The sequence below is a fragment of the Lathamus discolor genome, chromosome 3 (assembly GCF_037157495.1).
Source record: "Lathamus discolor isolate bLatDis1 chromosome 3, bLatDis1.hap1, whole genome shotgun sequence".
Lineage (NCBI taxonomy): Eukaryota > Metazoa > Chordata > Aves > Psittaciformes > Psittacidae > Lathamus > Lathamus discolor.
Window position 1 is genome coordinate 71,587,536 of NC_088886.1, and position 24,987 is coordinate 71,612,522.

At 50.1% G+C, this 24,987-nt stretch overlaps 1 protein-coding gene across 1 annotated transcript; it reads left to right on the forward strand.

Annotated features, from left to right (window-relative positions):
• The first annotated feature begins 879 nt into the window (after nt 1–879).
• RAMP1 (receptor activity modifying protein 1) lies at nt 880–24,950 on the forward strand. The gene is made up of 3 exons (XM_065672725.1): nt 880–1,030; nt 14,331–14,469; nt 24,300–24,950. Exons 1-3 carry the CDS (start codon nt 991–993, stop codon nt 24,553–24,555), a joined length of 435 nt encoding a protein of 144 aa, XP_065528797.1. The 5' UTR covers nt 880–990; the 3' UTR covers nt 24,556–24,950.
• Nucleotides 24,951–24,987: the final 37 nt, after the last annotated feature.

Sequence of the window (24,987 nt, forward strand, 5' to 3'; positions counted from 1 at the left end):
TTCAGTGTTCATATCAATATGAAAGCAGCCATAAGCTTTGCTCTACATTAACAACAGCACATGCTGCTGGTTGGGCTCTCCAGACATGATTCTGTTATTAAGCAGGTGTTATTAACAGTTTAGGACAGAACTGGCTTCCTGGTATGCAAGCTGTTTAGTTTCTGCTGGGAAAGCAGAAACATCGATGATGTGAAACACTCTAGTTAGCACCCTGTGCTGGTCATTCCTGTTTCCTTGTTTGTTTGAAAGCGAGAGCTAACTTCATATGTGAGAGAACAGATATAGGGGGCAACGACCTCCCTGCGGCTGGAGCCCTGACCCTCTATCTGAATCATACCCTAAGTGAACACTCCATGTTACGAGCTGCAGGTGGAGCTGTAAGAGCTCAGTCAGGATTTTCCACTCAGTTAAAGCAAGCAACTCCCCCCCCCCCCCCCCCCCAAACCACTAAACATTTCCTGCTAAGATTGCATTGCATCCTCTGTGTTCATATTCAACACTGTAAAAAGAAGGGAGGGAGTATTTTTAGCGTGAGGCTAGACAAATTCCTATGGTGGAAGTGCAAGGAGGGCTAAGAATAAAGGGATTTCTGGGTGCTTTCTTTTGTTCCCTGTCCCGTGGCTCTGGACACTCACCTGCCCGATCCACGGGGAGGAGATGGAGCTAACGCTGCCTTCCCCGGACATGACGGTCTCAGGTGAAGCCTGCTGAAGCCACCTGCCTTCGGTCGTGGCTTCGACTAAACGAGAGAGCCGGGGGCTGTGCACAAGGACCCGCGGCGGGGCACAGCACCGCAGAGCACCGCACCGCACCGCGGGAGGCGCCGGCGGGGCAGGAGCCAGGCGGGGCGGCCAGAGACGAGACCCGCCCCATGTCCCCGCCGCCACCGGGAGCGGGGTGTAGCGGAGCCACAACCGGCGCTGGCGGAGTACCCCGCCCGCCGCCCAGCTCCCTCCCGGGGGCCGGGTGTCCGGGCAGAGCGCAGCGGCGATGGCCCTGCTCCCGCGGCGGTTCCTGTGCTTCGTGCTGGGTAAGTAGCTGCGCACCCCCGGCTCCAAACTTACCGGTGCCGGGCGGGACGCGGAAAGAGCGGCGGTACTGGGGCGAGGAGCCGCGGGAGAAGCTCCCCTGGAAGCCCCGCTGCCTCTGCCCTGCGAGCGGAGACGGTGCGCAACACCGGCCGCCCCCTCGCAGGCTTTACCCCTGACCCGATCCTGAAATGTGCCAAGTCTCCAGCACGGAAAGCAGGTGGAAATGGAAAGGAGAAACCATTTGAGAGCCCAGGACATAACAAAACATCTCACTTGGCCTCTAAATATGTCAGATGAAGATGCTGTCAGATATAGCCTGTTTTGTGTAGGATTTCCCGTTTGGCGGGTGAGATTTTACTGAGGCTTGCTTGTGCAGGGAGACATGCTCTGGCATTTGTTTCAAAAGTGGTAATTAATTAGCAGGAGACTGCTTTAGGAGTCTCTGTCTACCTATTTCTGAGCCACAGGGAAAGGACGCAGCTACGAGTGCTTGTTCAAGCAAGCTGAGGTCGAGCATTCTGGGTTTTGCAAGTGATCAACTTAAAACTAGGTTGGAAATCCTGGCATTGCCTGGTTGTTTTCTCAGGGTGCAGTGTGCCTGGGTTTCGGTGATGCTCCCATCATTTCATATGCAACAGATTGTGCAGTGCTTGTAACTGATGTATCCGCAGCAGAAAGCTTGGAAGTATCCCGTATTGGTGCTCTATGGAAGAAGTGTGTTTGTTTAAGGTTATGTAAAAGGGAACTGAAACCCTCATCCTAACGCTGATCTTCCATGAAATCAAAGAGCTCTGTGAGGAAGCCTGGATTCCTCCTTCTTTCACTTCCTTCTCCAGTTTTCTCCTCCAAACCCTGGTGAATAATGCATTGAGCTATGCTGCATGTAAAGGTCTTATCTGTATCACACAACTATCTATTTACTACTTTCTAGTTTGTGGTTATTCCTGGGAACGAGAAGTCTGTGCCGTTAGATGAAGCACATTCTCCATGCTTGGTTGCAGGGAAAGGCTTCAGGCTCCCTGTCTGAGGGAGCATTCCCACACACAAACCTGTGGCTGATTTTGCTGACAGTGAGGACTGTTAGTTTTCTAGTTAGTTAGTTAGTTTCCTTCTCAGTTAGGATTTCTGTCAGCTCTGTTTTCCCAGTTCCTTCCCTCTTTTGCTGCCCCTTCCTTCCCTTGGTTTGGGCACTGTAAGTTTGGGAAGTGAAGGAGCATGAGTTGGTGATAACTCCAGGCTGCTCTTTTCCATCCCCATCAGCAGGATGTCTGCCTCTGTGTGAGCCACTTAAGTGGTGTTGGGTGGTGGATGGATTGCTAAAGAAAAAAGCAGAACAGAAATCCCCCGTGTTTGAGCCTTTCTGCTTTACACACAGACAGGGCTGTGGAAAGGCAGTGAGCAGGGAGGGAGGATGAGGTTTACAGCCCTGTGCTGGTGTTTTTACTGCCAGATTGTGCTTGCCACTGCCTTGGGACATGCTCTTGGACAGTTTCCCTGGTCACAGAAGCACCTTCCCTTGCAGGTGATTGAGAGCTTTATGAACGGCTGTGCCCCTGCCACCATAACCTCCTGGCTGTAGCAAAGCTGGGGTCCAGATGCTGGTAGGATCAGCTGAGCTTTCCTCCCATGCAAGAAAAGCCTTTCTTGTAAAGCTCAAGCTTAAAGTAACTTTGCAACTGCCTGCAGTGTCCCTAAAAAGCAGTGATAGTCAGGGTATCCACTGCCCTGGTCTTATGCAGCAGGCTGGAGATCCAGCTGTATCCCAAGGTAACCACTTCCATTAGAGGTAAAAGTAAGCCTTTTCTGGGTTTTGGCTGCTCAGAAAGAGGGAATGAGCCATGCTCTTGCTCATTGTTACTGGGAACAGTGATGGTCAGCCCCGCACTGCTCTGCAGCCTTGTTTTGGTGTGTAAGGGGTTACCAGAGGGCTGGCTTTCACAAGGAGACTCATTATTGCTGGTGATGATGGATGGGGTGGGATTATGGCTCAGTTGCCAGGTCAGGGTTGTGCAGGGGGGGAGTTAACAGGCAAACTGTTATTTCTGATGAAAGCCACATAGGTATATAGAGAGGTAAGCCCCTTCAGTGGCACTTCTGCTGCACCGCTGGCTGGAGGTGGTGCAGGGAAGTGCCAGTGGCATCACCCAGTGTCCCTGTGTGCATCCCCAGGGATACTGGCTGGTGTGACAAGGGCTGGGCAACACTTGCTGCTTTCAGGGCTGTGGTGCCACTCACAACCATGCTAGCAGGTGGCTGGAGATCCCATGGGGACGGACATTCTGCATGCTGGCATTTGCTGTTCCTTCCTGTGCCCGTTTCTGGTTGCACACAGTACTGTGCTCTGCTGCTGTGATGGCTTGTGGGTTCCAGATAGGTGTGCTGCTGTAAGAGCTAAGAGAGAATTGCAAATAAGGCCAGTAAAACGTTAATGAATCAATTAATATCATATTGAGTTGCAACTGGCTGCAGAGTCAACACAAGAGGACATGGAGCTGTTGGAGCGAGTCCAGAGGAGGCCATGGAGACGCTGTGAGGTCTGGAGCAGCTCTGCTCTGGAGACAGCCTGAGAGAGAGAGGGGTCACAGCACTGGGTAAGGATGGAGAACACCATGGGGCAGCACCAGGTTTGAGGGAGAGGAGCTTATAGGTGAGATGTGGCGTGTTTCGATTTGGTCAAGTAGCTAAATATCTTTTTCCCTTCTAAAATGCACTCATGGTTAGGGTTTGCTGGGCAAATTCCTGCTGCGGATAGGTGAGTGCCAGGGAAGTCCAAGTCCAGGGAGCTGTTGTGGTGCTATGGGTGCTGCTTCTGAAGCCACTGCTGTTTATGACCAAATCCACTAATGAACCTGCTTAATGGTTTCAGTACCTTGTCTGTGAGCTTCTACAACTTGAGCTTTTCAGTATGTAAAACCACAGCCTGACCCCTTGGGAAAGCATCCCAGTGGCATGTGAAACGGACAGCAGCCTGGGTCAAAACCTCTTGGCAGAGCTGGGTTTCAGCCAGGGGCAGGATGCAATCCCTCCAGGCTTCCCCATATCCTTCAGGTATCTTTTGCTGGGAAAAAAACAGTGGTCTGTGTGCATGAGTTGCAGACAAGTGCCATCTCTGCACGTTATTCAGCTGGAAGGAGAGAAAACTGCATTGAGAAACCTCAGTTAAAAGGGAAATGAACTATCCCTGGACTGCTCACATGGCTCAGCAACAGATTTTAGCCTGGAAAGTATATATGGACAGTATTCTGTCAAGCTGTTGTTCTTTGTAGCCTGTGAGGACTACACCAACAAGACAGTTTGGTTTGCTCCACAGTTAATTTTTATATATATTTATTTATTAGGTTCCTCATTATAGGCAATCTGTTGGAGTGAATAACATTTGCCTGGGAACTGCTTTTTCTTTTTCTTTCTAAGGTAGTTCAGTAAAATGGTTCATAGTCCCATGGACCAGAATAATTCATGTTTAACACACGCAAACCTGCTGAAACCTGAACCAACAGGATCGAAAGCACGTTGTCTCCAAACCAATGCCAGGCACTTTTAACTTTGGTGTTAGTTTCCCTGTTCTTATTATAGCCTCAACAATCAACTGAAATAGCTGAAGGAAGAAAATAGTCGTGGGGGTGGGAGAAGAGAGTGTTTGCCTTCAGAACATTCTTGAGTCTTGAGTGTGGTGCTTGTTTCTCCCTGGCTTTATCCAGTGAGACCAGCCCCGGTTTGAGACTGAGCTGACATCTGGCCCCTCTTGGCATGCCGTGCTTTGTGATGCTTTAAAAATAACCCTAAAGCACAATACTGGGTTAAGGTGTTGGGATGCTGATGCTGGAAACCTCTGTCCTCCCTGGGTTGGCTTCCATTCAGCCCCTGCTGTTTGCAAAAGATGGGTGCCCAGAATTAAGTGGGGACCCCTGGTTCAGCTCTTGGGGATCAGCAAGTGGGTATTTGATGGTGCTAATGATCAGACCTGGTTTGAGCTAGGAGTGGGTTAATGAAGGCAAATAACTTTTAAAACGAGCCCTCTGTTCATTAAGGATATAATTACCTTTATAACTAATTGGTCATGACAGATTTTTTCCCTCTCCTGATTTGCAGTCAGACAGCAGTTGGTTTTCAGCATGCCTGGGTTTTGATTTCCTTCCTCCTTCCTCCCTTTTCAGCTGGTTTTGAATTTGTTTTACTTAACACATGATTTTTTTTTTTTTTGGGGGGGGGGGGGCGGAAAGAAGAGTATTTGTCATTTTGCCTTACACAGAATCAAATCTATGGACACATTAAGTTCTGTTACTGGAAGTGTGCTTGGCTGATGGGTAACAAGGACATACCGTAATGCCTGCTAACACATGTGGGGAGACTGAGGTGAAGAGAGAAACTGGAGCAGGGTCCTGCCTCTTTGAACAGCCTATTTCCGTGTATTTAGTAGTTACTGTTATTTAACAGCAATACTATAGGGCAAAAGGTGAACTCTTTGTGACTCAGCTAAGCAGAACTATCCTGCACTGGGCTATGGGATGCAAAGTACCAGTATTTATTTTGCATATTCTGCATCTTGCAGGAGCTGTTATGTGAAAACCTCTATCAGAATGATCTTAAATTACCCTTTGTTTGGGCTGTTGTATTGTAGGTGCTCCATAGAATGAACTTGGGAAGAGGACTAACACAGTGCAGCAGTATCTCTGCTGCCCAAGCATCTCCTATGAGTGGCAGGGATACAGCCTGGGGAAGCAGTTTTCTGTGGGGTTTGTTGAGGGACTCGCTGTATCTTGCAGTAATTTAGTGCTTACACCATCCCAAAACATTTCCAGGTTTCTTAAGACTTCAGGAAACTAATCATCCCAATGTTCAGGAGAACTAGAGTTGTCTTTTCCCTGAAGAACCTAAATACCTTTAATCTGATTTATTATCTACTTGTAGAAAAGGGGGACTTCATCCCTGTTCCTGGAAAGCTTATTCCCCTTCATTTTATTAGACAAGGCAAAATACAGATAGATGGGTTTTTTTTTCTCCAGCCAGCACTAATGAGATATTTTGCATACAACCGAACATAATATACCCAAAAGGATATTTGAGGTTTCAGTTTTGGCATCCTGTTGTGCCTGTGAAGGAAGTAGTATATCCATCGAGCTGATACTTTGCTGTCATTCTGGTTTTGCTAGGATGGGAGTGTTTGAGTTTTCGGTATCATTTTATGGTTGCCCCAAGCATTACAAGAGGGCACAAAATAAGCTGTGTAAAAATAAATGCCAATGAATTTTTTGTTGAAGCTGAGGTAGGAGCCAGCTGCCTGAATGCTGTGCCTGTTTGGGGGCTATTTTCTGTCTCTTAAGCAAATGTCTCATTAACCCAATAAGGCAGGACACTTCCAACCAGTGGACTTGATGGTACATTTGTTAACTGGTGGTAGGAGCTTCTGTTCAGGCTGTGGTGGGAGCAGGGGCCACCCATGGGACAGCAGGGCAGGAGCTGGGCAGCACACTACCAGGGGAAGGCAGGTGATATCCCATGTGGGCAGGCTGCCACCCGGGGTGCAGGGACCCCGTCACTGCAGCAGGACCCCTCAATGCCCATGAAGAAGCCTGGCCCTCTCCAAAAGGCTCTTGTCTCCAAAAAACTCTCTCCAAAAGGCTCTTTCTCCAAAAGGCTCCCTACAGAGGTCCCTTGTCCCATGGGAAAGCAGCTGTCTTGGTGTGATGGGCAGGGGAATCTCTGTTATTGTGGTCCCTTTGGCAGGCAGCAGGAGCCAGGATGTGGTGAGGAGGTGCTGGGAAGAGTGATGAGGGCCTAGGACTCCAGAGCTGTGTGCTGGCTGGCTTCATTAGCCCACTGCTCACAAAGTGGCCCTAATTAGGGACCAAACCATGGAGCTGACTGCCGGGTGTAGTGGAGCGTGCAGCAGCCCTGCTCCTTGTGGGGCTGCAGAGCTGGGACCGAGGGGCAGGGTCCAGGGAGTGGGGACTGAAGCTTGCCTCTTACCACGGAACCACAGACTGGTCTGGGCTAGAAGGGACCCTAAAGCTCATCCAGTTCCAACCCTCTGCCATGGGCAGGGACACCTTCCACTAGAGCAGGTTGCTCCAACCCCCATAGGTAGGGATGTAGTCAGTAGTGCTTTGGTGCTGTGTACCCTGTTTGCAGGTACATTGAGAAGACTGGGGAGTTCAGGGTGCTGGTATAAGCTGCTGCAATTGCTGGGAAGGCGTTTGTGTCCTGCTGCTGGTGTGCAACTGAGCTGGTGCTGATGCTTATTTGTGATCCACTTGTTTCCGTTTGACCTTCTCCTCTTACTACCTTTTATCGTAAGCAAGTCTTCATGCCCGATAGTGTTTATACCCAGAAGTGTTTCTGAAGCATCATCATGCTGCCTCCATATGGTCCATGTCCTTCCAGAAATAGGATTTCTCGGGATGCTCCTTTGGAAGCAGCAGTGGGACAGTACTGGCAGGTCTTCAGACCCACATGTTGTGCTTCATTCCCAAAGATCATAAGATCACAGAATTGTTTGTGTTGGAAAGAGCCTTAAAGCTCATCAGGTTCCAACCCCCTGCCACAGGCAGGGACACCTTCCATTAGATGGGGTTGCTCCAAGTCCCATCCAACCTGGCCTTGAACACTGCCAGCGATGGGGCAGCCACAGCTCCTCTGGCCATTTTGGGGAACATCTGCTGCCTGAACTTTCCACATGTCCAGGTCTCTAATGGGACCACCCCAAGCCTGGCCAATTCTTTCTCTACAAATTCTACATTCACTTATCTGGTGTATCCCAATCCAGCAAGGTTTTACACTGACCCTCGCTACTCTTTATGCCGTGGCATGGCATTTACACTGTGGCACCCCCCTCCATGGTGCTCATTTGGCACAGAGTTCTCATTTTGCTGGGGTTTAATGGAATTGGCCAGCAAAAATTTATGCGGGGTCTGGGGAGGCTGTTTCTTGAGTGAGCTCGGATGGAGGAGATGCAACACACAGACCTGGAGGGGCCCATGGTGCTGCTCTGCCCTGGACAGCAGCTGCAGCAGCATGGGCAGAGCCACAACCACTTACGTGTTTCTCAGGGGAATGTGTGGTTTCCTGTGGTTGAGCCTTCCTAGCCCTGTCTCTTTTCATTTAGCAGTCCTTAAGTCCTTTGAAAGCTTTTGTGGCTTCAGGGCGCTGAAGCTGTCAGTGAGCCCTCCATCTGCAGACCTTGCTGGGGCTGCGTTTGCAGCTGTGTTTGTGCCATGGGATGGGTTGGGATGGGATGATCCTGTGCTGGTGGGGGGGGGCTGACACAGGCTGCTTGAGAAGGGGATGGGTCTTTGTCTCCCCCACAATCGCCTGCAGGGTTTGGACACCTCCATCCCTCTCACCATTCCCAAGCTGCTGGATTCCAGCAGCCTGGAGTGGGTGCCAGTGCCCCCAGCCTGACCCAGCAAGGCAGGGAGGATAGGCTTTAAAAATACATTCCCCATGCAAAACCAGGACAGAAATAGCCCTGTAGGGACTCGGAGGTTTCGTTTGACTGCAGGGGCGCATCCCAGGCTGTCAGCAAGCAGAGGGGTTCGCAGGCAGCTCCCTGCTTTCCCATAGAGAAATAAACAGTGTCGAGCCAGCCACCGTAGTTCCCCAAACCCGACATCTGCATTTTGCTGTCCGCCGGCGTCAGCTGGAGGGGGTCACATATTTGCTATGTTCCAGCTTCATTTTTGACTGGTGAACCAAGGTCTGAAGTGAAAAGCAGCCCCATTGGAGGTATATATTTAAGCAGAGGGTGTTGGACACTTCCTGGGGGTTTATGGGGCTGCAGATGCTGGAAGGGGCAGTTGTGCCTTTCTTTCTGCTTCTCTTCAGCCGGTGTGGGTGACTTCCTGTCCCTCTCCTGTTTCTCTGCATGAGGTTTCTTGTACAAGACCTATTTCCTGCTGGTTTGGTTTGTAAGCCCTGTACCTGGAGCTGTACCCCATGGGCATCTTCAGGCTGATGCAGAAGGTGCTCCTCAGATGGGTGAGCTGTAGAGGAGGTTGGTGCCTAGTGCCAGGCTCATACCTCTTTTGGGGCTCTGATTACCACCATGTCCGCTAGAGGCTATGTACAGAGTGGCTGCCCAAACCTGCTCTGCCTGGGAAGCACAAAGTCAGGCTTAGGAGAAGGTGTGGACAGGTAGGGGCAGTGCTCAGGGAGGTCCCTGGGGCAGTGATGCTTTCATGTCAGTGGTCTGCAGGCACCAGCCAGAGCTCAGCTCAAGCCATTCACGTGTGAGCACTGCTCGGAGCAGTGGGTTTATTTTTAGACCTGTGAGCACTTGCTCCATCCCCCACAAAACCATCTGCTGGTTTGTTGGCTTTGAGTCAACAAACACCCCCCACCCCCCCAGTTTTCCATTTTTTGGCCACAAACTGGGATGTTTTTCATACTCATCCTCTGCCTTCATGCCCTTTCCCTATTCTCCCACAAGTGTTTTGGGCTGGGTCTGATCCTTCCCTTGGCTTTGTGGTTCAGTCTGGGCAGAGCACGGGGGTGCTGGGAGGGGACTCATTCTGACACAACCCACGGATGCTCCCAAGGGTGCCCAAGCCGCTTTGTGGCATATCAGATGCTCACCTGGCTTAAGATGAAAGCTGGAGCTTATTTATGTTGTGTTACAAATTAGCAGTGGACATGGTGGCTCTGCTGTTTGAAACTCCACTTGAGAAACGCGCTTGATGAGGACTTGCTCAGCTGATCTGTTCGTAAGTGTGGGTCCCAACAGAAAGAGAAAGGTTGAAAAGCACATTTAGGTGTCCTGAGACTAAATAGAGAGCACGTGTTCCGCATGTACAGAGAGGCTTTCCGAGGGCTGTGCCTACAAAATCCCCTCACTCCAAACCTGCTCTCCCAGAGTTTGGGCTTAGCCACAGGCAACTGTCTCCTTCCCAGCATTGTTCCCTGTTGAGTACCTGGTTTGCAGCACACAGCACATCTGTCTGGCTGGGCTTTACCTGGTTTAATCTCACAGGTCTAATCCAGTGCAGGATTTCATCCCAGTGGATGGGGATGTGGCAAAGGCAGGGCTTGAAGCACATGCAGCAGATGAGCACCAGATTTCCAGCTCTTGCTGGGTTTTATTTTGCAACTGTGTCCAAACCACTAAAAAACCACATGGAAAAGTTCATCTCAGGCTTGCTGAGAGAGCTAATAATTTCACAGGGGGTCACAGCATCTGGGAGAAGCCCAGGAGAAGATATTGGGATGTTTGTTCTTTGAGCCCAGTGCTTTGCTGGTGCTTGGGTTTAGCTACGTGTGGCTTGTTCATTGCCAGCCCTGCTGTGAGTGCCACTTTGCAATTATCTCTGATCTTTTGAGATTTAATGAGACCTCTGTGGTTTTAGATCAATATACCTGAAGGGGGCCAACAAGAGAGGTTCTGCAACGGTGGCGGGAGGAGAAGGAAGAGGTGGTGTCCACCAAGTTGTTTTCTGGAGCTGTGAGCCCAGAGCTCTTGGCCTAGACTCCAGCTGTAAGAAGTGGAATGGAAAAAAGTCCAGTTATTTTCCTTAGGTTTTTGTAACAACTCAGGACCAACACTGATGTTTTGCTGAAATACATGAGCAATGTCGGGGGGGGCGTTCAGCTACCTAAACTCTGGTAGAAGTTTGCTGGGACATTCCAGGACATCAGTCCCAGGGCAATCAAGAGGATCTGGGATGCCTGGAAAAGCCTTCTCTCCAATCACTTCCTCACCACTGCTCTCCAGATGTTCCCTGTGAGGAGGCAACTTAAGGTTCCTTGAAGTTATGTCTTTTGGCAGGCAACCAGTGCTCCTCTTGGCAGTGAAGAGCGTCCATCAATGCAGGTCGTTGAGCAAGATGAACACCATGTCAGATGGTGCCTCCTTGCAGCAGAAGACATCTTTGCACGCAGAAGGGAGTGCGCACACATGTTGCAAGGATAAAGTTTGGATGGCTTGTGGTGGTGTCACTTGTATGATGCACAGGCTGAGGAGACATGGGAAGATGAACAGAGCCCCCTGTTCTATGTCTAGGCAGCGCCTAAAAACCAAACAGGGCTTTGGAGATACCACATGGCTTCAGTGCGATGTTCCTAGAGAACCACTGCATTCCTGCAGCTCCTGATGCCATTTTTCTAAAGGAAGTGCTGAGGGCACATGAATAGGGAGCTCTAGGAGGCAGCTCAGCCCCGGTATAGGTTTTGGAGCTCAGTTACTCAGCAGCTCCTTACGGCTTTCACAAATGGATGCTGCTAAGTGCAGAGACGTGACTGCTCCAGAGCTCAGTTATTTACAGCTCACTGCAGCTGACTTACACCATCTCCATCAGCAGGGCTGAGGGGGGAAGGAAAACCTTCTGGAATGAGACCCAGGAGACAGATACAAAAATCCCTCCCTGCTTCCCCCCACCCCACCCCTGTTGTTACAAACCCAGAGCCCATCCCAGCCTGCTGTGTTGATGAATGTGGGTTTGGGGAAAGTCCAGGAGCAAGCATGGAATATCTGTGTGTTTAGTGTGGACTGTGTGAAGATGCAGGAGGTTCTCCTCTCTTTGACCTTAAAATGTGCATTTAAAGCTAAAGCCAGTTCTCCCTGGCCAGCTGAAAACAAGAACTGTGCTCACTGTGCCCAGCTCATTCCTCACAGTGTTTAAAGCTCTGTGGAGCCTTGCTCTTCTTGGATGCTCTTTGCTTCTGATGTATAAAACAAAAGAGCCCTTCACAATATTAAAAGTCTAATGTCCCTGTGAAATGTCTTGGTCACTGGCTGATGGATCTGGTTTCCCCAGGGAAGAGGGTTTGCAGACAGACCCAATGTGTGGGTATGGGAGAGACATCTTCCAGGAGCACGCTCTCTGCACTGCTCCATGGGGTTACCAAGCCAAGCCTTGGCTGTCACCATCTGAAGAAGGCAAGTCTTCATATGGGGAAAGCAGAGCTCCTGGAGAACATTCCACATGGGGGAAAGAGACGGTGATGTGCCTTGGAAGGACCTTCAGAGCTGAGACAAGAGGCAGGAGCGAATTGCATGCTTGGGGATGACAAAGCTCCTGTCCTAGTTCTCTCCTGGCTGCCTACACTTGCACATCCAACCCAGCAGTGTCTTTTGAGCTTCCTGGAATGACAAGTGCTTAATGCTCCCTGGTGTTTTCTTTTCACTTGGGTTGGGTTTTTGTTTTTTTCCTGTTCTTGTTATTATGCTGGCTACCAGATACATGTGGCTTTGCAGGCTTCACAGCCAGTTTGTGGTTCTCAGTTACTTCATCTCCATGATTTGTTCAGTGTTTCTTCTCTCTCCAACCAAGATGGAGCTGCCTGTTAAGGTGTTTTCCTCTGAGTCTTTTCTGCAGGAGCAGCTGTGTGGTCATCAGGAAATGTTTGGGCATCTCCAAGGATAGCTGGTTTTGTGGTATACAAGAGATGACTTGTCTCTAGGCCCATCCATGCTAATTGGGAGTGGGGAGGAGCAAAGCCAGGTGAAGGGCAGCTTGGCCATGCTCTGTTGACTTCTGCTTCACTTTCTTCTTAAAGTGGCTTTGTCTTCCTCAATTTGTCTCTGCACTTCACGTGTCTTGCTCATTTCTGCCTGGCTCCATCTCCTCCATCCCCTTGGCAGCTTGTCTGGCTGGTCTGTGGTCTGTTTTCCTTCCCTCCCCTCCTCTCTTCCCTCATGCAGCTCTCTCCTGCTCCCCACTGAAAACATTTGCTGGATGCAGTTTCTCTGCAAGTTGTTCAGCTGTGTGATGGGGATAATGTTTGCAGGGCACTTGTCCTTCCAGTGCATGGTCTTCACTAAGGGGTGACCTCTTGGGGTGGCACCTGAACCTCCCTTAGATGCTGATGTTCCCTCAGCCATGTCACTTGTTCACTTGATTCATCCAGATTTGAAGGGATGGGAAGAGGAGAAAAGCCTCCCAGCCATCAATTGTCCTTGAGCCTGCCTGGGCTGAGGTTTCCAGCCCATCTCTCAAGTAAAAAGATTGCACATTGTACCTCTCTCTTCCTCCTGCTCCTCTTCCTCCCTTGGTGCTTTGCTTCAGTACCCAGACCTTCCCATTTCAGAGCAGGGCTTGTCTCTTGTTGGACTTGATGATCTTAATGGTGTTTTCCAGCCTAGCTGATTCTCTGATTCTCTGGCTGAGGTCGTATTATGTAGGTGCCGTAGAGTGAGCCCCTGGGTGGCATTAGTTGGGGAGAGCTTTCAATTACAATAAACTCATGTTTATTATTGCAACAGTGAGGGTTTAATGCTCCTCACCTCCCTTTCCTTGGCTTGATAACTCACATTGTCCTATTTTGAGCTGGGCTGAAGTGGCTGCCATGGTGGGAGGCAGTATGGGAGCCCTGCAGCCATCTGGAAACTTCACCCAAGGGTCTGGGGACCCCTTGCCATCCAAATCACCAGGGGGTGCCGAATTCCTGCCCATTCCCATGGGATGCTGGTCCCTAAGCACTCCTAGAATATATATGTGAGCTGCAGAGGGCTTGCTCAAGGAGGTCATCCCTGGGGCAGGATGATGTCCCGTGGCTTTCATATGCAGACTGCTAAATAAATAGCTAAATTCTGTTTTGGTGAAAAATAAGATAAAAATAAAGCCCCATTATTTTGCACAAAGTTATTTATGTGTAGCAAAATATAGAGCTGGTATGTGATGCCTGCCTACAATGTACTCCAGGAGCTGCAAAGGCACTAGCTGGCACTTTGGGACCAGGATATTATTTATAGCCAGGCTCAGTAAATCAAATGAATCCTCCTAAGGTTTATTTTCTTTAAGCCTGCGCCTGCTTCCCATTGTAGCATTACTGCCCTTCTCCCTTTCGACTCACTAGCAGCATTGCACTAGTTGTGCACAAATTTGTAAAGAAGTACCTCCACCAGAGACGGGTGTTTGTTTCCAAGTATGGCATCATGCAGCTCATTATTCAGGGGTCCTTTGCTCAGCAGCAGCAGCAGGGATCTGACTGGGAGCTGTGGGGTTATTCCCTAACATCCTCTTACTCTTTTTGTAAACCAAAACCCTGGAAATTTAAAGTCCCAATATGTGTGTCATGGGATCAGCAGAGAATAAATCTGCATTCTTACTTATTTATGGCGTATTTTCAATAATTGATTTATTAGCATCAAGCACTTGGGAGGGTAACAGCGGATGATGTTGCAGGGTCATAGTGATGTGAAAAGGCAAGTAACACCCCCAGAAGGAGGTTTTGAAGGAGCTGTTTGACGGGGGGTGTGATGTGATGTTCAGCTTTGCTTTGGCAGACACCCTCAGTGTGCAAAGCTGTGTGGGAACCGCACGGTGGGAGGCAGGGGCTAACCCCGCCTGATCCTCGTCTGTCTTCCAGCCCATCACTTCATCGTGGTGACAGCGTGCCAGGAAGCAGACTACGGCTGGATGATCCAGCACTACTGCCTGAAGCAGTTCCAGCTCAGCATGGAGGGCATTGGGCAGCGGCTCTGGTGTGACTGGGATGAGACCGTGGGGTAAGTAATGTCCCTCCTGTCCTGCCTTCACCCATCTTTGATTTTGGGGTCTAAGAAGATCAGTGGTGAGTTTTAATTTTTATATCCCTGCTCATTGCGGGGCAGGGGGTGGAACTGGATGAGCTTTGAAGGTCCCTTCCAACCCAAACCAGTCTGGGATTCTCTGATTCCATCCTGTTTGCTTGTGGAGGGACCACAAGGTGGGCTTGGAGGGGAGAGCAGTGGACATTCTACTTGGACTTCAGTGGGGCTTTTGGCACCGTCTGCCCTAAGATTCCCATGGACAAGCTGGTGAAGTGTGGGCTGGATTAGCAGACAGCGAGGTGGGTTGGAAAATGGCTGAACAGTGCAGGCCCAGAGGGAGGTGGTTGTTGGACAAAGTAATTGGAGGCCACCAACCAGTGGTGTGTGTACCCAGGGGTCAGTGCTACTGTGGGGAGTGGGTAACGCACCATTGAGTCATGCTGCTAGCCAGAGGGATCTTGACAGGCTGGAGAAATGGGAACCTCACAAATTTTAACAAGGGGAAGTGCAAAGTCCTGCACCTGGGGAGGATCAACCTCAGGCACCAGGACATGCTGGGGGGCAGTGCATCTGGAAAGCAGCTCAGCAGAAAAGTCCCTGGGGGTCCTGGTGGGCGCCAGGTTGAGCATGAGCCAGATGAGTGTCCTTGTAGCACAGGAGGTGGATGGTGTCTGGGGCTGCGTGAGGAGTGTTCCAAGCAGACCAAAGGAAGTGATCTTTCCCCTGTACTCAGCCCTGGTGAGGCCACCCCGGGAGTGCTGGGTCCAGTCCTGGGCTCACCAGTGCGAGAGAGACACGGACAGACTGGAGAGAGTCCAGTAATGGACCACGAAGCTGATGAAGGGTCTGGAGCATCTCTCCTGTGAGGAAAGGCTGAGGGAGCTGGGGCTGTTCAGCCTGGGAAGAGCAGGCTCCGGGGGATCTTATTAAGGTATATAAATACCTGAAGGGAGGGTGCAAAGAGGACAGAGCCAGGCTCTCCTTGGTGGTGGCCAGTGACAGGACCAGAGGCAATGGGCACAAACTGAAGCACAGGAGGTGCCCTCTGAACATCAGGAAACATTTTTGCACTGTGGAGGTGACTGCGCACTGACACATGTTGCCCAGTGAGGTTGTGGAATCTCCATCCTCGGAGATGTTTAAAAACCATCTGGACATGGTCATGAGCAACTAGGTGGCCCTGCTTGATCAGGGGCATTTGGAGAAGACAAGGAGGATCTCCAGGTGTCCTGTCCAACCTCAGCCATTCTGTGATTAAATGGGCTTTCAAGGAGCCCACCCTAGCAGTGTTTGGAAATCAGAGGGGTGGTCTCTCTCAGTACAGTTACGTACATATGAAGAAACCGCACACCCCAGTGATGGAGCTTCAGCAGAAGACTGTACATGGCTGCTGTGTGCTGGGTGTCAATGTGTTAATAAGGCAGTAGATTAGGATCCCTGTCATGGCTCCATAACATCTCCTGGTGACTCACTGCTCCATGGACATGTTTTCCATGAGGTTTTCCTTTTTTTTTTAATTCAGCACTCAGGTTCTCCAGACAATCCCTGATGGCTTAACTCAGCTTGAAAACCCCACAGCCTTCAAACCTCTCTGTGAGAAAATCCCAGCCTATCCCACTGGATCTGCTGGTTCGCCTGCTGCTTCCAGAAGTTGTGTGTTGATTTTTCTTAGCAACTACAAGGAGTAGCTGGCATGGCATGTGGCCTGGCAGCCTTCTGCTGAGCCTCCTGTTTATGATCAGTGTCAGGGAATTAGCAGTGATTTATGATGTAGGAGAAGCAGAGGTGTAGTCTGCTTTCCTAGTGGAGCACTTGGTGGCAACCTTGGGGGTATAAGAGGGTGATAAGGAAACCCTGCTTAGTGCAGCAGCATCAGGGAAAGCAGGGAATGTTGCATGTATGGAACATGGTGCTCTGGGATGGCTTTTTCGGTACGTCTCTGGTTTGGTTCTGGCTCTTTCCTATTTCTAATCAGCAGAGTTTTTCAGTACCGCCACAGCATAACTCATTCTCCTGGTGAGATGGTTTTGACTGAAGTCGCAAAGACCAGCCAGGGGTGTCCATGTGATGGGGTGAGGGCCTGAGAGGCCTGCTCTCCACTCTGCTTTCCCAGAGAAAGGCTGCAGCACAGCTGCACTGCAAGATGTGGAAAGCCAGCTCAAAGTGGTTTGAGACACAAGTGGGGACCAAGGTCAGTTGGGAGTGGCGAGGGGATGTTGCTGCATGCCATGAGTGTTTTGCACAAAAATCAGACTTTTTGTAAGGTTTTGGTTGGTTTCTTGCTTCATGGCCCTTTCTTCTGTGCCAAATTAAAATATATATGTGTGTGTGTATGAAAACTTACATGTATAGATAAATAGGTTTTTGAAAGGTCAGTTTGGGTTTTCCTTCCCCTTCATTGGTGACAAAATGGAGGGGAAGAAAAGAGATTGGAAAGACTGTAGGAGGTTTTCTGGTACTGAGAAGTCTCATTTGGTCCTCAGAAATGTCCCAGGCCCTGGGGGCTCCATGGGATCTGTCCTATGTCTCTGTTGACACCTTTGCAGGCAGCATCCAGATGTGGTCCAGATGCAGTGAATAGCAGGAGAAGGGGATAACCACCTCGCTGGGGATGAACGCCCACCCATGGAGCCATCCCAGCAGAGCTGTCCCCGTGCAGGGGCTGAATGCATTCCCAGGGATAGGACTTTGCTTTTGATTCTGGTTTGGTCCTGTCTGCAATCCTGGTGAGATGCAATCCATCTCCTCCTTCAGCAAAGCCATTGCACAGGAAGCAGAGGTGTATTAAAGTTTGTTCTTTATCACCCATGTCCTGGTTTGTTGTTTTGGTTTTTTTTTTCCTAAATAGTTTCCACTAAACTTGTTATCCTTGAGACACTTGGAGGAAATGCTGATAAACTTGCAGTGTGTAATTTGATTGTGTGAGTCCATTTGCTCACAGGAAAACAAGGCTCGGGGTTAGTTAAGCAATGACATTTCTCTGATCTTCCTGTGCCCTCAGGACACTGGGAAAATTAGGTAGAAATAGCTTAGCTACTGCTGCAAATAAGCTGCTCTGGAAGGACAGCAATTTTAAGTGGCCACCTTGCTCAAGACCCCTGCTACCTTAGTGTGCCTGGGACTCGCCATCCCCTTTTAATCCTTCTGCAGAGGGGCTTTGGACAAAGGCCTGTAGGGACAGGCCAAGGGGAATGGCTTTAACCTGCCAGAACAGGGGAGACTGAGATGAGCTCTTAGGCAGAAGCTCTTCCCTGTGAGGGTGCTGAGGCGCTGGCACAGGGTGCCCAGAGAAGCTGTGGCTGCCCCATCCCTGGCAGTGTTCAAGGCCAGGTTGGACATGGAGCAATCTGCTTTAGTGCAAGGTGTCCACGCCCGTGGCAGGGGGGTGGAACTGGGTGAGCTTCAAGGTCTCTTCCAACACAAATCATTCTATGATTCTATGATTTTAGGAGAAAAATCACTGTTAGGAGATGTCCCAGCAGGAGTGGGTAGGGGGTGGCATAGGCTGGCTGGTCGACCCACCAGCTTTAGAGGGACAGATTGGGCTTCTCCTACGCACGAAACAAAGAAACAGAACAGTCCTAGAGCCTGTTTCCTCTCCATATCTTCCCCCTGACAAAGGAATTTTGATGTTTCAAACCTGTCTGAAACAAGAAAAAGACATGTTTGAAGGTTTTGCCTTTGCTAGGCCCCATACCATGAACAGTATCTGGTTTGGGGCTGTGATTTCTCGTACATGGCATTTAGCAGGGAAATGCCTGTTAGTCCCATCATTTACTGCTCAATTGAGAATGACACGATGGGAACATCTGAATAAATGAGTTGTCTCAGCAGAGTTTGTAATTGTGGCTTATTGGTCCTATTTATAGGCTGCAGATTATCCTCCTCTCATCTTACCCTCAGAGGTATTAACTGAGCTCTTGCATTACTGGAACTCCTGCTTTCAGGTGTAACAGAGGGGCCCCTCTGGACCAAGAGCGTTCGGTGAGGTTGGGCTTGGACCATGTAGACAAGCACCAACTCTGAGGTTGGTCCATCATCAGTGAGCTCTGCTGGCTTTCTTAGCTGTGCTTATTTGGGGAAGGTTGATGTTTTTTCACGTGCAAGTCTTACCATATAGCAGGGAAACTTGCGTGAGCTGTTACATGCTTCAGGAATGGGATGCCATGAACACTGTCTCCTGGGAAGAGGGAAGGACTGCTGAGATGTGATTTTCCCTTGGGTTTTTCAGTTTCTTTCCTTCTCTTCCTCCCCAAAGGACAAGTGATCTTCAGATGCTCCTGTGTGCTGGTGTCTGCTGGGTTGCTCACTGGTCCCATGGATCCCTGGCCCAAGGGCGATTTAGACTGAGCATCCTGGAGTTTTCTTTTCCAGGGCTACCCTTTAATTCAAAAGCTAGATGACTGTTTAGCTGGAGGTGTGCTGTGGGTTCCTCTGCTTTGTGGTGTTGGCCGAGTTGCTTTGATGGGGAGCTCAGCTGTGCATGACTGATTATCCTGAAGATCAACTTGCTTATTTTGATTCCAGGTCCAGATTCATCAGCATGGCAGTTGAGCTTTGAGGTTTGCTGTGGTCTCTCTCAGAACAGCTACTTTGGGGCTGTTCAGCCTGGACAAGAGAAGGCTGTGTGGAGACCTCATAGCAGCCTTCAAGGATCTTAAGGGAGCCTGCAAGGATACTGGAGAGGGACTCTTCATCAGGGACTGCAGTGATTGATAGGATAAGGGGTGATGGGTTCAAACTGAAACAGGGGAAGTTCAGCTTAGATGTAAGGAAATGAGGGTGGTGAGGCACTGGAATGGGCTGCCCAATGAAGTGGTAAATGTTCCCTCCCTGGCAGTGTTCAAGGCCAGGTTGGACAGAGCCTTGGGTGACACGGTCTGGTGTGAGGTGTCCCTGCCTGTGGCAGGGGATTGGAACTAAATGATTTTAAGTACCTTTCCAACACTAACCAGTCTATGGTCCTATGAGTCTATATGGCACTGAGACTGCGGGAGGGATTGGGCTGCTGGCTACTCGCCCACCACCAGCAGGAGCTGATGACTTCTCAATAGCTTTCCTGCAGCTTTTGTCCTGCTGCAAAAAAGTTTTTGTTTTCCTGCAAAATAGTTTTTGCCTTGCTGGCAGGCTGTGGCCAGAGGTTTTACATGAAAGTAAGTGGGATGGGAAGATGCTCATTGTGCTGAGCAGTGCCGCAGCTGCAGGAGTTACTCCAGCCGAGCCAGGCGCCTTCATTCCAAATATATCCGCCCTGTGGCATGCCGAAAGATTTCCAGGAAATGCCTTCCTCTCATCCTGTGGGAAAGGAGCTGCCCAGTGTGAGCGTGCAGGCTGACAGCTGCAGCCAGGACCAGAAATGATGGATGATGCTGCCAGCTCCTGGTACCCTGTCCCACTCCTACCCCTGGCTGGGGGCTGCTCTTACAGCTGTCAGTACACTCGCTGTATGTCTTTGGGTTATTTACCCATTATCTTATAGAAAACAGATTGATCCATTCTCTTATTATCTCATTATCTACTTATTTATCTTCAGGTTGCCAGGTCCCTGCTGGATATCCCTTTAGCATGTCTGCAAGCTTGCCCTGAAGCTTTGCAGAGGAAGAAATTAATTTCTTCTTTCAATCTACAACACAAAAGGAAAGCCTTGTGTTGTTTTGGGGTTTATAAGGTTGCTTTTTTTTCCTTCTGAAGCAAAGGGGTTTGGGGAGGATAGGAAAAATCCTGATACCTGTGGCAAAATGGGAGAGCTGGTGATCCTATGAACCTCAACCAGTCTCTGCAGTGTGACACCGTTCACACCTAGGCACTGGCAAGGAATAAATGTCAGATTAAATTCCAGTCTGGGTTGCAGTGGTACAAAACCAGAGGCATTGCTTAGGATTTACAGCAGGGTAAGCGTTCGGACCCCATCAAACCATAAACCAGGCCTCGATTGCTTCCCACCAGCAGGCCAGCCGAGTCTGCCTGACCGCGTTAATCCCCACGTGGTCCCTGCACTGCCTGGCCTCTTGCTGCAGCATCCTTTCAATCCAAACTGTTTCCGTGGCAACAAGGAAAACAGTTTTAATTGCAGTTCATGTTGGGTACGGGAAATGATATTTAGAAATAACCAAAGCTGTGCCCCTCAGGGTGGGCTGCCTGTCTCCCTGCCCACTGCCTGTGGATGGTTTGGGATAACCTGCCCTGTTCCCAGCACTTCCTACATCAGCAAGCTAATCCCAATTTTTATTTTTGTTTCAATAATTAAAGCTGGTCTTTTCAGGCATTTTAATTTCAGATGTTGCTATTTAAGGCAAAGCCAGGGAGAGGAGAGGTGAAAGAAGAGGGAGGTGACGTGGATGCAGGCTGCTGCTCCTTTCCCTCTCTCCCCATATCTGGTGGTCTGTGGGGACATGCTGACCATCACTAAGGACACCCTGTACACTCAGCACTCCTCCAGCCGTGAGCATTCCTCCATCCCTTCATCTCAAAGCTCAGGTGAGTCCCCGAGAGCTGCTGTTCCTTAGGGAGCTGTCGCTGGGCTGCAGGCAGTTTTTGGCACTGGGAAAGATCCCAGAGCAGCCCCAGCCTGGTTGGGAAAAGGGAGCATGACTTAGGGATGCTTCTCCTTGAAGCTATCCTCTGGGTTGGGGGAAGCTGGACCAACCCAAGTGCTCTGCCCAGGATTTTTCCTGTACGTTCCTTGTAAGTGGTAAGGGTTTCAAATACCTTCTCGTGGAGGCAGAGGCGCCCAATGGAAGGAGTTCTGTTGCATCCTGTAGTTCCAAATACCATCTTAACGAACTCCTCTGATGCCAGCCAGGTTTTGCAGCTTGGCTTTGGCTGTTATGAATAGCACATGGCACATAAGCTTTGGGCTTCACCTCCTATACACAGACCCTGGTAAGCAGCGTTAAAATCATGTGCTTCCTTTTGCTCCCAGGCAGGTTGGGAATCTGGGGGCAATCATTCTTATATGTTGCATTCTTAGACCCTCTGGCTGCTTTGCAGAGCTGTGGGGACATGCCATGGTGCAGGTCCATGGCCTGGTGGATTCTCTACAGCCTCTTTTATCCTGACTGAACTAGGCCGTCATGGAAGCCAAGCCAGGGATCTGCTCTGGGGTTAACCCCCAGCTTCCAGCCATAAGGCCCTGCTCAGCTGGTTTTGGAGGACAGCCAGCCCCTGGTCTGTGGGGTGAGGGAGGAGAGGACACAGGATGCATGTATTTCTCTGCCCACCCCTTCTGATTTGGGGTTGGTGGCATTCAGATCTCTTAGGTCCTCCCCAAAAAATGATCTAAGTGTTTTGCCAGGCATTGCAATGCCCAGGTGACACTGACTTGGCTTTCTGTCCTCACCATCCTCTCCAGGGTAAACCCAGCTGCACCCTGCTGGCAATGCTGTTCTCCTGCTTGCAAGGTTATAATCTCTGGAGGGTTTGTTTTGGAAGGTGTGTGCCTTTTCTCAGGTGGAGGAGACAGTGTTCTGGGAGATGGAGGCTTGCAAATGAGCCGTATGGTTGTCTGAACGCTGAAGGCTTGACTCTACCCTCTCTCCAAAGAGAGTTTTAAGTCTCTGCCTGAGGATTACATCTCTTTCTGGACACCAGAAATAGAGGGATCATCCTTGCAGCTCCCAGAGTTTGGCTCAGCTTTGGCTGGCTGAGTGTGGTGATGGGACCTCGCTCTCCTGGTCTGGGCTAGGGATGGCAAGGGGAAGCTGTTGAGTAGGGGAACAACCCCTTGAAATGTTCCACCATCGGAACAGGCTGAATTTCCAGTGGGACCACGCTAGTGTGGTGCTAACACCATAATGTGGCTATGCTTATGAGGAGAGGGAGAGAACTGGATGCTGCTTTGGAGATGCACTGGGATTAATGTTCACTGTGGCTGTGGCAGGGAAGAGCATGCTCAGCCCTGGGCGTCAACACTGCTGCTCTCCAGTGGGATCTTGATCTCTTCTGACAAGGCATTGCAAGCAGCAGCCTGGGCCTGACCAGTCTGGTTTATCCATATCCGAGCAAATGGATCCCTTTGGTACCCCTCTGAGATAGCTGGTAATGTACCTGTAGGGAGAAGGTCCTCCATGCCATGTGCCTGGGTGCTCTGCATGTGAGGACAGAAGGTGGTCCAAGTCTTGCAGGACCATTGTCTGAACACCACGAGATGCAGCTGGCAAGGGATGGCCTGAGTGATGGCTGGCAGCCCATGTTTATGAATGGGAAAAGGTCTATGAGATAAAGTGGAAGAAATTAAAACACCCAGCTACATTGCAGAGTTTGGCTTTGCTTTTAGTTGGCTGCTCATAAAACTACTATGGTCTTTGTGTGAGCTTTGTGTGAGTAAAGGGCAGAAAATCATAGAGTCACAGACTGGTTTGGGTGGGAAGGGACCTTAAAGATCATCCAGTTCTAACTCCCTGCCTATGAACGGTGGGAGCAGGTATTTATCAACACAGAAGCATGGGTTGAGCTGGGGAAGGGCTAAGCCAGCTGCTGTACAGCCCTTCAGTTTTAAAAATAGCTTCTCTGTTATTGCTCTGATTCCTGACGATGCTTCAGCTCTCAAGATCTAAGAATGCTCATGGATGGGAAATGGTAATCTGTCATATTGGGATGCCGAGCAGAAGCTGCTTTTAGTAGCTCCAGGTGCCCTATTAATTAAATGAGGGGGCTCCCTCTGGCGCTGACTTGTGCCAATGGGTACAGCAAAGACAACTGCTGCCAGCCCAAAAACCCTGCTGATGAGATGCAGAATCCGCAGCAAGGAGCTGGGAAGCTGCTTAGAAAGTATTTGTTCCCCCAGGTGGGTTTTTAATTGGCTGGCTGGGGTTTGGTTTGCTCTGCTTCTGTAAGATCAGGCCTAATTGGCATGGGGAAAGAAACTGTTCTATATACATATTGTTTTTATGCATAGCCTCAAAAAATGGATGTGCTGCCTGGTGAGAGGTAGGATGGGTTGTGGTCCTGTGGACCTGCAGAATAAGGCAGTGCAAAGAGATGAGCTTCAGAAGTTAATGCTCTTGGTTCAGATGCAACCCCCCTGTTTTTAGGCAATTCAGAGAGAATTTTAAGTAGATTTGATGTACTCACTGTTGTCCCCTTTTGGCTGAACCATTGCCCTGAAGTCAGAGCAGTTTGCCCGGCTGCTGGCGGCTCAGGATGGGTTTTCTGAAGGGCTTCCCCTAAAGGTGCCAGATGGTTATGTGGGTCCAAGTGGTATTTTCTGATAGCACTAGTCTGGCCATGAAATTCTGCAAAAATGAGCAAAACCAAACCAAACCAAACAAAAAACCCAAACCTTTGCTTCTAGTTATTTCTGTAAATATTAATTCTGTTTTCATTTACTTATAGAATCGTGGAATGGTTTGGGTTGGAAGAGACCTTAAAGCTTGTCTAGTTCCAACCCCCTGCCATGGGCAAGATGCCTCACACTAGACCATGTTGCCCAAGGCTCTGTCCAATCTGGCGCTGAACGCTGCCAGGGATGGAGCTTTTATCAGTTCTTTGGACAACCTGTGCTAGCGCCTCACCACCCTCACAGTAAAGAACTTCTTCCTTCTATCTAACCTCAATCTCCTCTGTTTAAGTTTAAACCCATCACCCCTTGTCCTATCGCTACAGTCCCTGATGAAGTGTCCCTCTCCAGCATCCCTGTAGCCCCTGTTCAGATACTGGAAGGCTGCTCTGAGGTCTCCATGCGGTTCTCCTCAAATAACAAACACATCCATAACAGAAAGTATTTAACATTTTGAATCCTATGGGGGAGTGCTCTTGTCAGGGTGCTAGTCCCTGGTGCCACCGCAGTGCCCTTGTCTGTGTTGCAGCACCTATGGGGAGCTGACGAACTGCACGGCGCTCATCGCAGAGAGGCTGAACTGCTACTGGCCCAACCGGCTGGTGGACGAGTTCTTCGTGGCCGTTCACAAACAGTACTTCAGGAACTGCTCCCCCTCCGGCCGGGCACTGCATGACCCCCCCAACAGCATCCTCTGCCCCTTCATCCTGCTGCCCATCCTCATCACCTTGCTGATGACCGCACTGGTGGTATGGAGGAGTAAACGCAGTGAGGGCATCGTGTAGGGACACCCTGACGCTGGCACAGGGGAGAGACCGCCTCTGGAGTGTGTCTGGTTTTTGGAAGACCTTGGCAGAGGAGCATCAATGGGAGGTACAAAGCCCTGGAGGCAGATTCAGCAGTGCCACAGCTCCTCCTTTGCACCACAAGTGTGCCACTTGCCTGGCATCAGGAGGTAACGGCGAGGCCGATGGATCTGGGTGCAACGAGACCACCATAGCTTCCTCTTTATCCTTGTTTTCTATACCAGGAAAGGCATCTTCTCCCTGAGCATGAGGCCAGTGTCTGCACAGGCTGGGTTTCGCCTTGGAGTTGGGGTGCTATGGTTGAAGGGTGGCAGTGGGAGGTGGTGGTGGCGGCACTGGTGGTGGCCGTGGCAGCGCTAACAAGCAACAGGAACAAGGTGCTTTTCATACCCAAATAAACACATGAATAAA

Coding starts and splice junctions, on each gene's coding strand:
- RAMP1 (XM_065672725.1), top strand. CDS start 991: ATGGCCCTGCTCCCGCGGCGGTTCCTGTGCTTCGTGCTGG. Junction 1,031..14,330: donor GTTCCTGTGCTTCGTGCTGG/GTAAGTAGCTGC, acceptor TCTGTCTTCCAG/CCCATCACTTCATCGTGGTG. Junction 14,470..24,299: donor GACTGGGATGAGACCGTGGG/GTAAGTAATGTC, acceptor TCTGTGTTGCAG/CACCTATGGGGAGCTGACGA.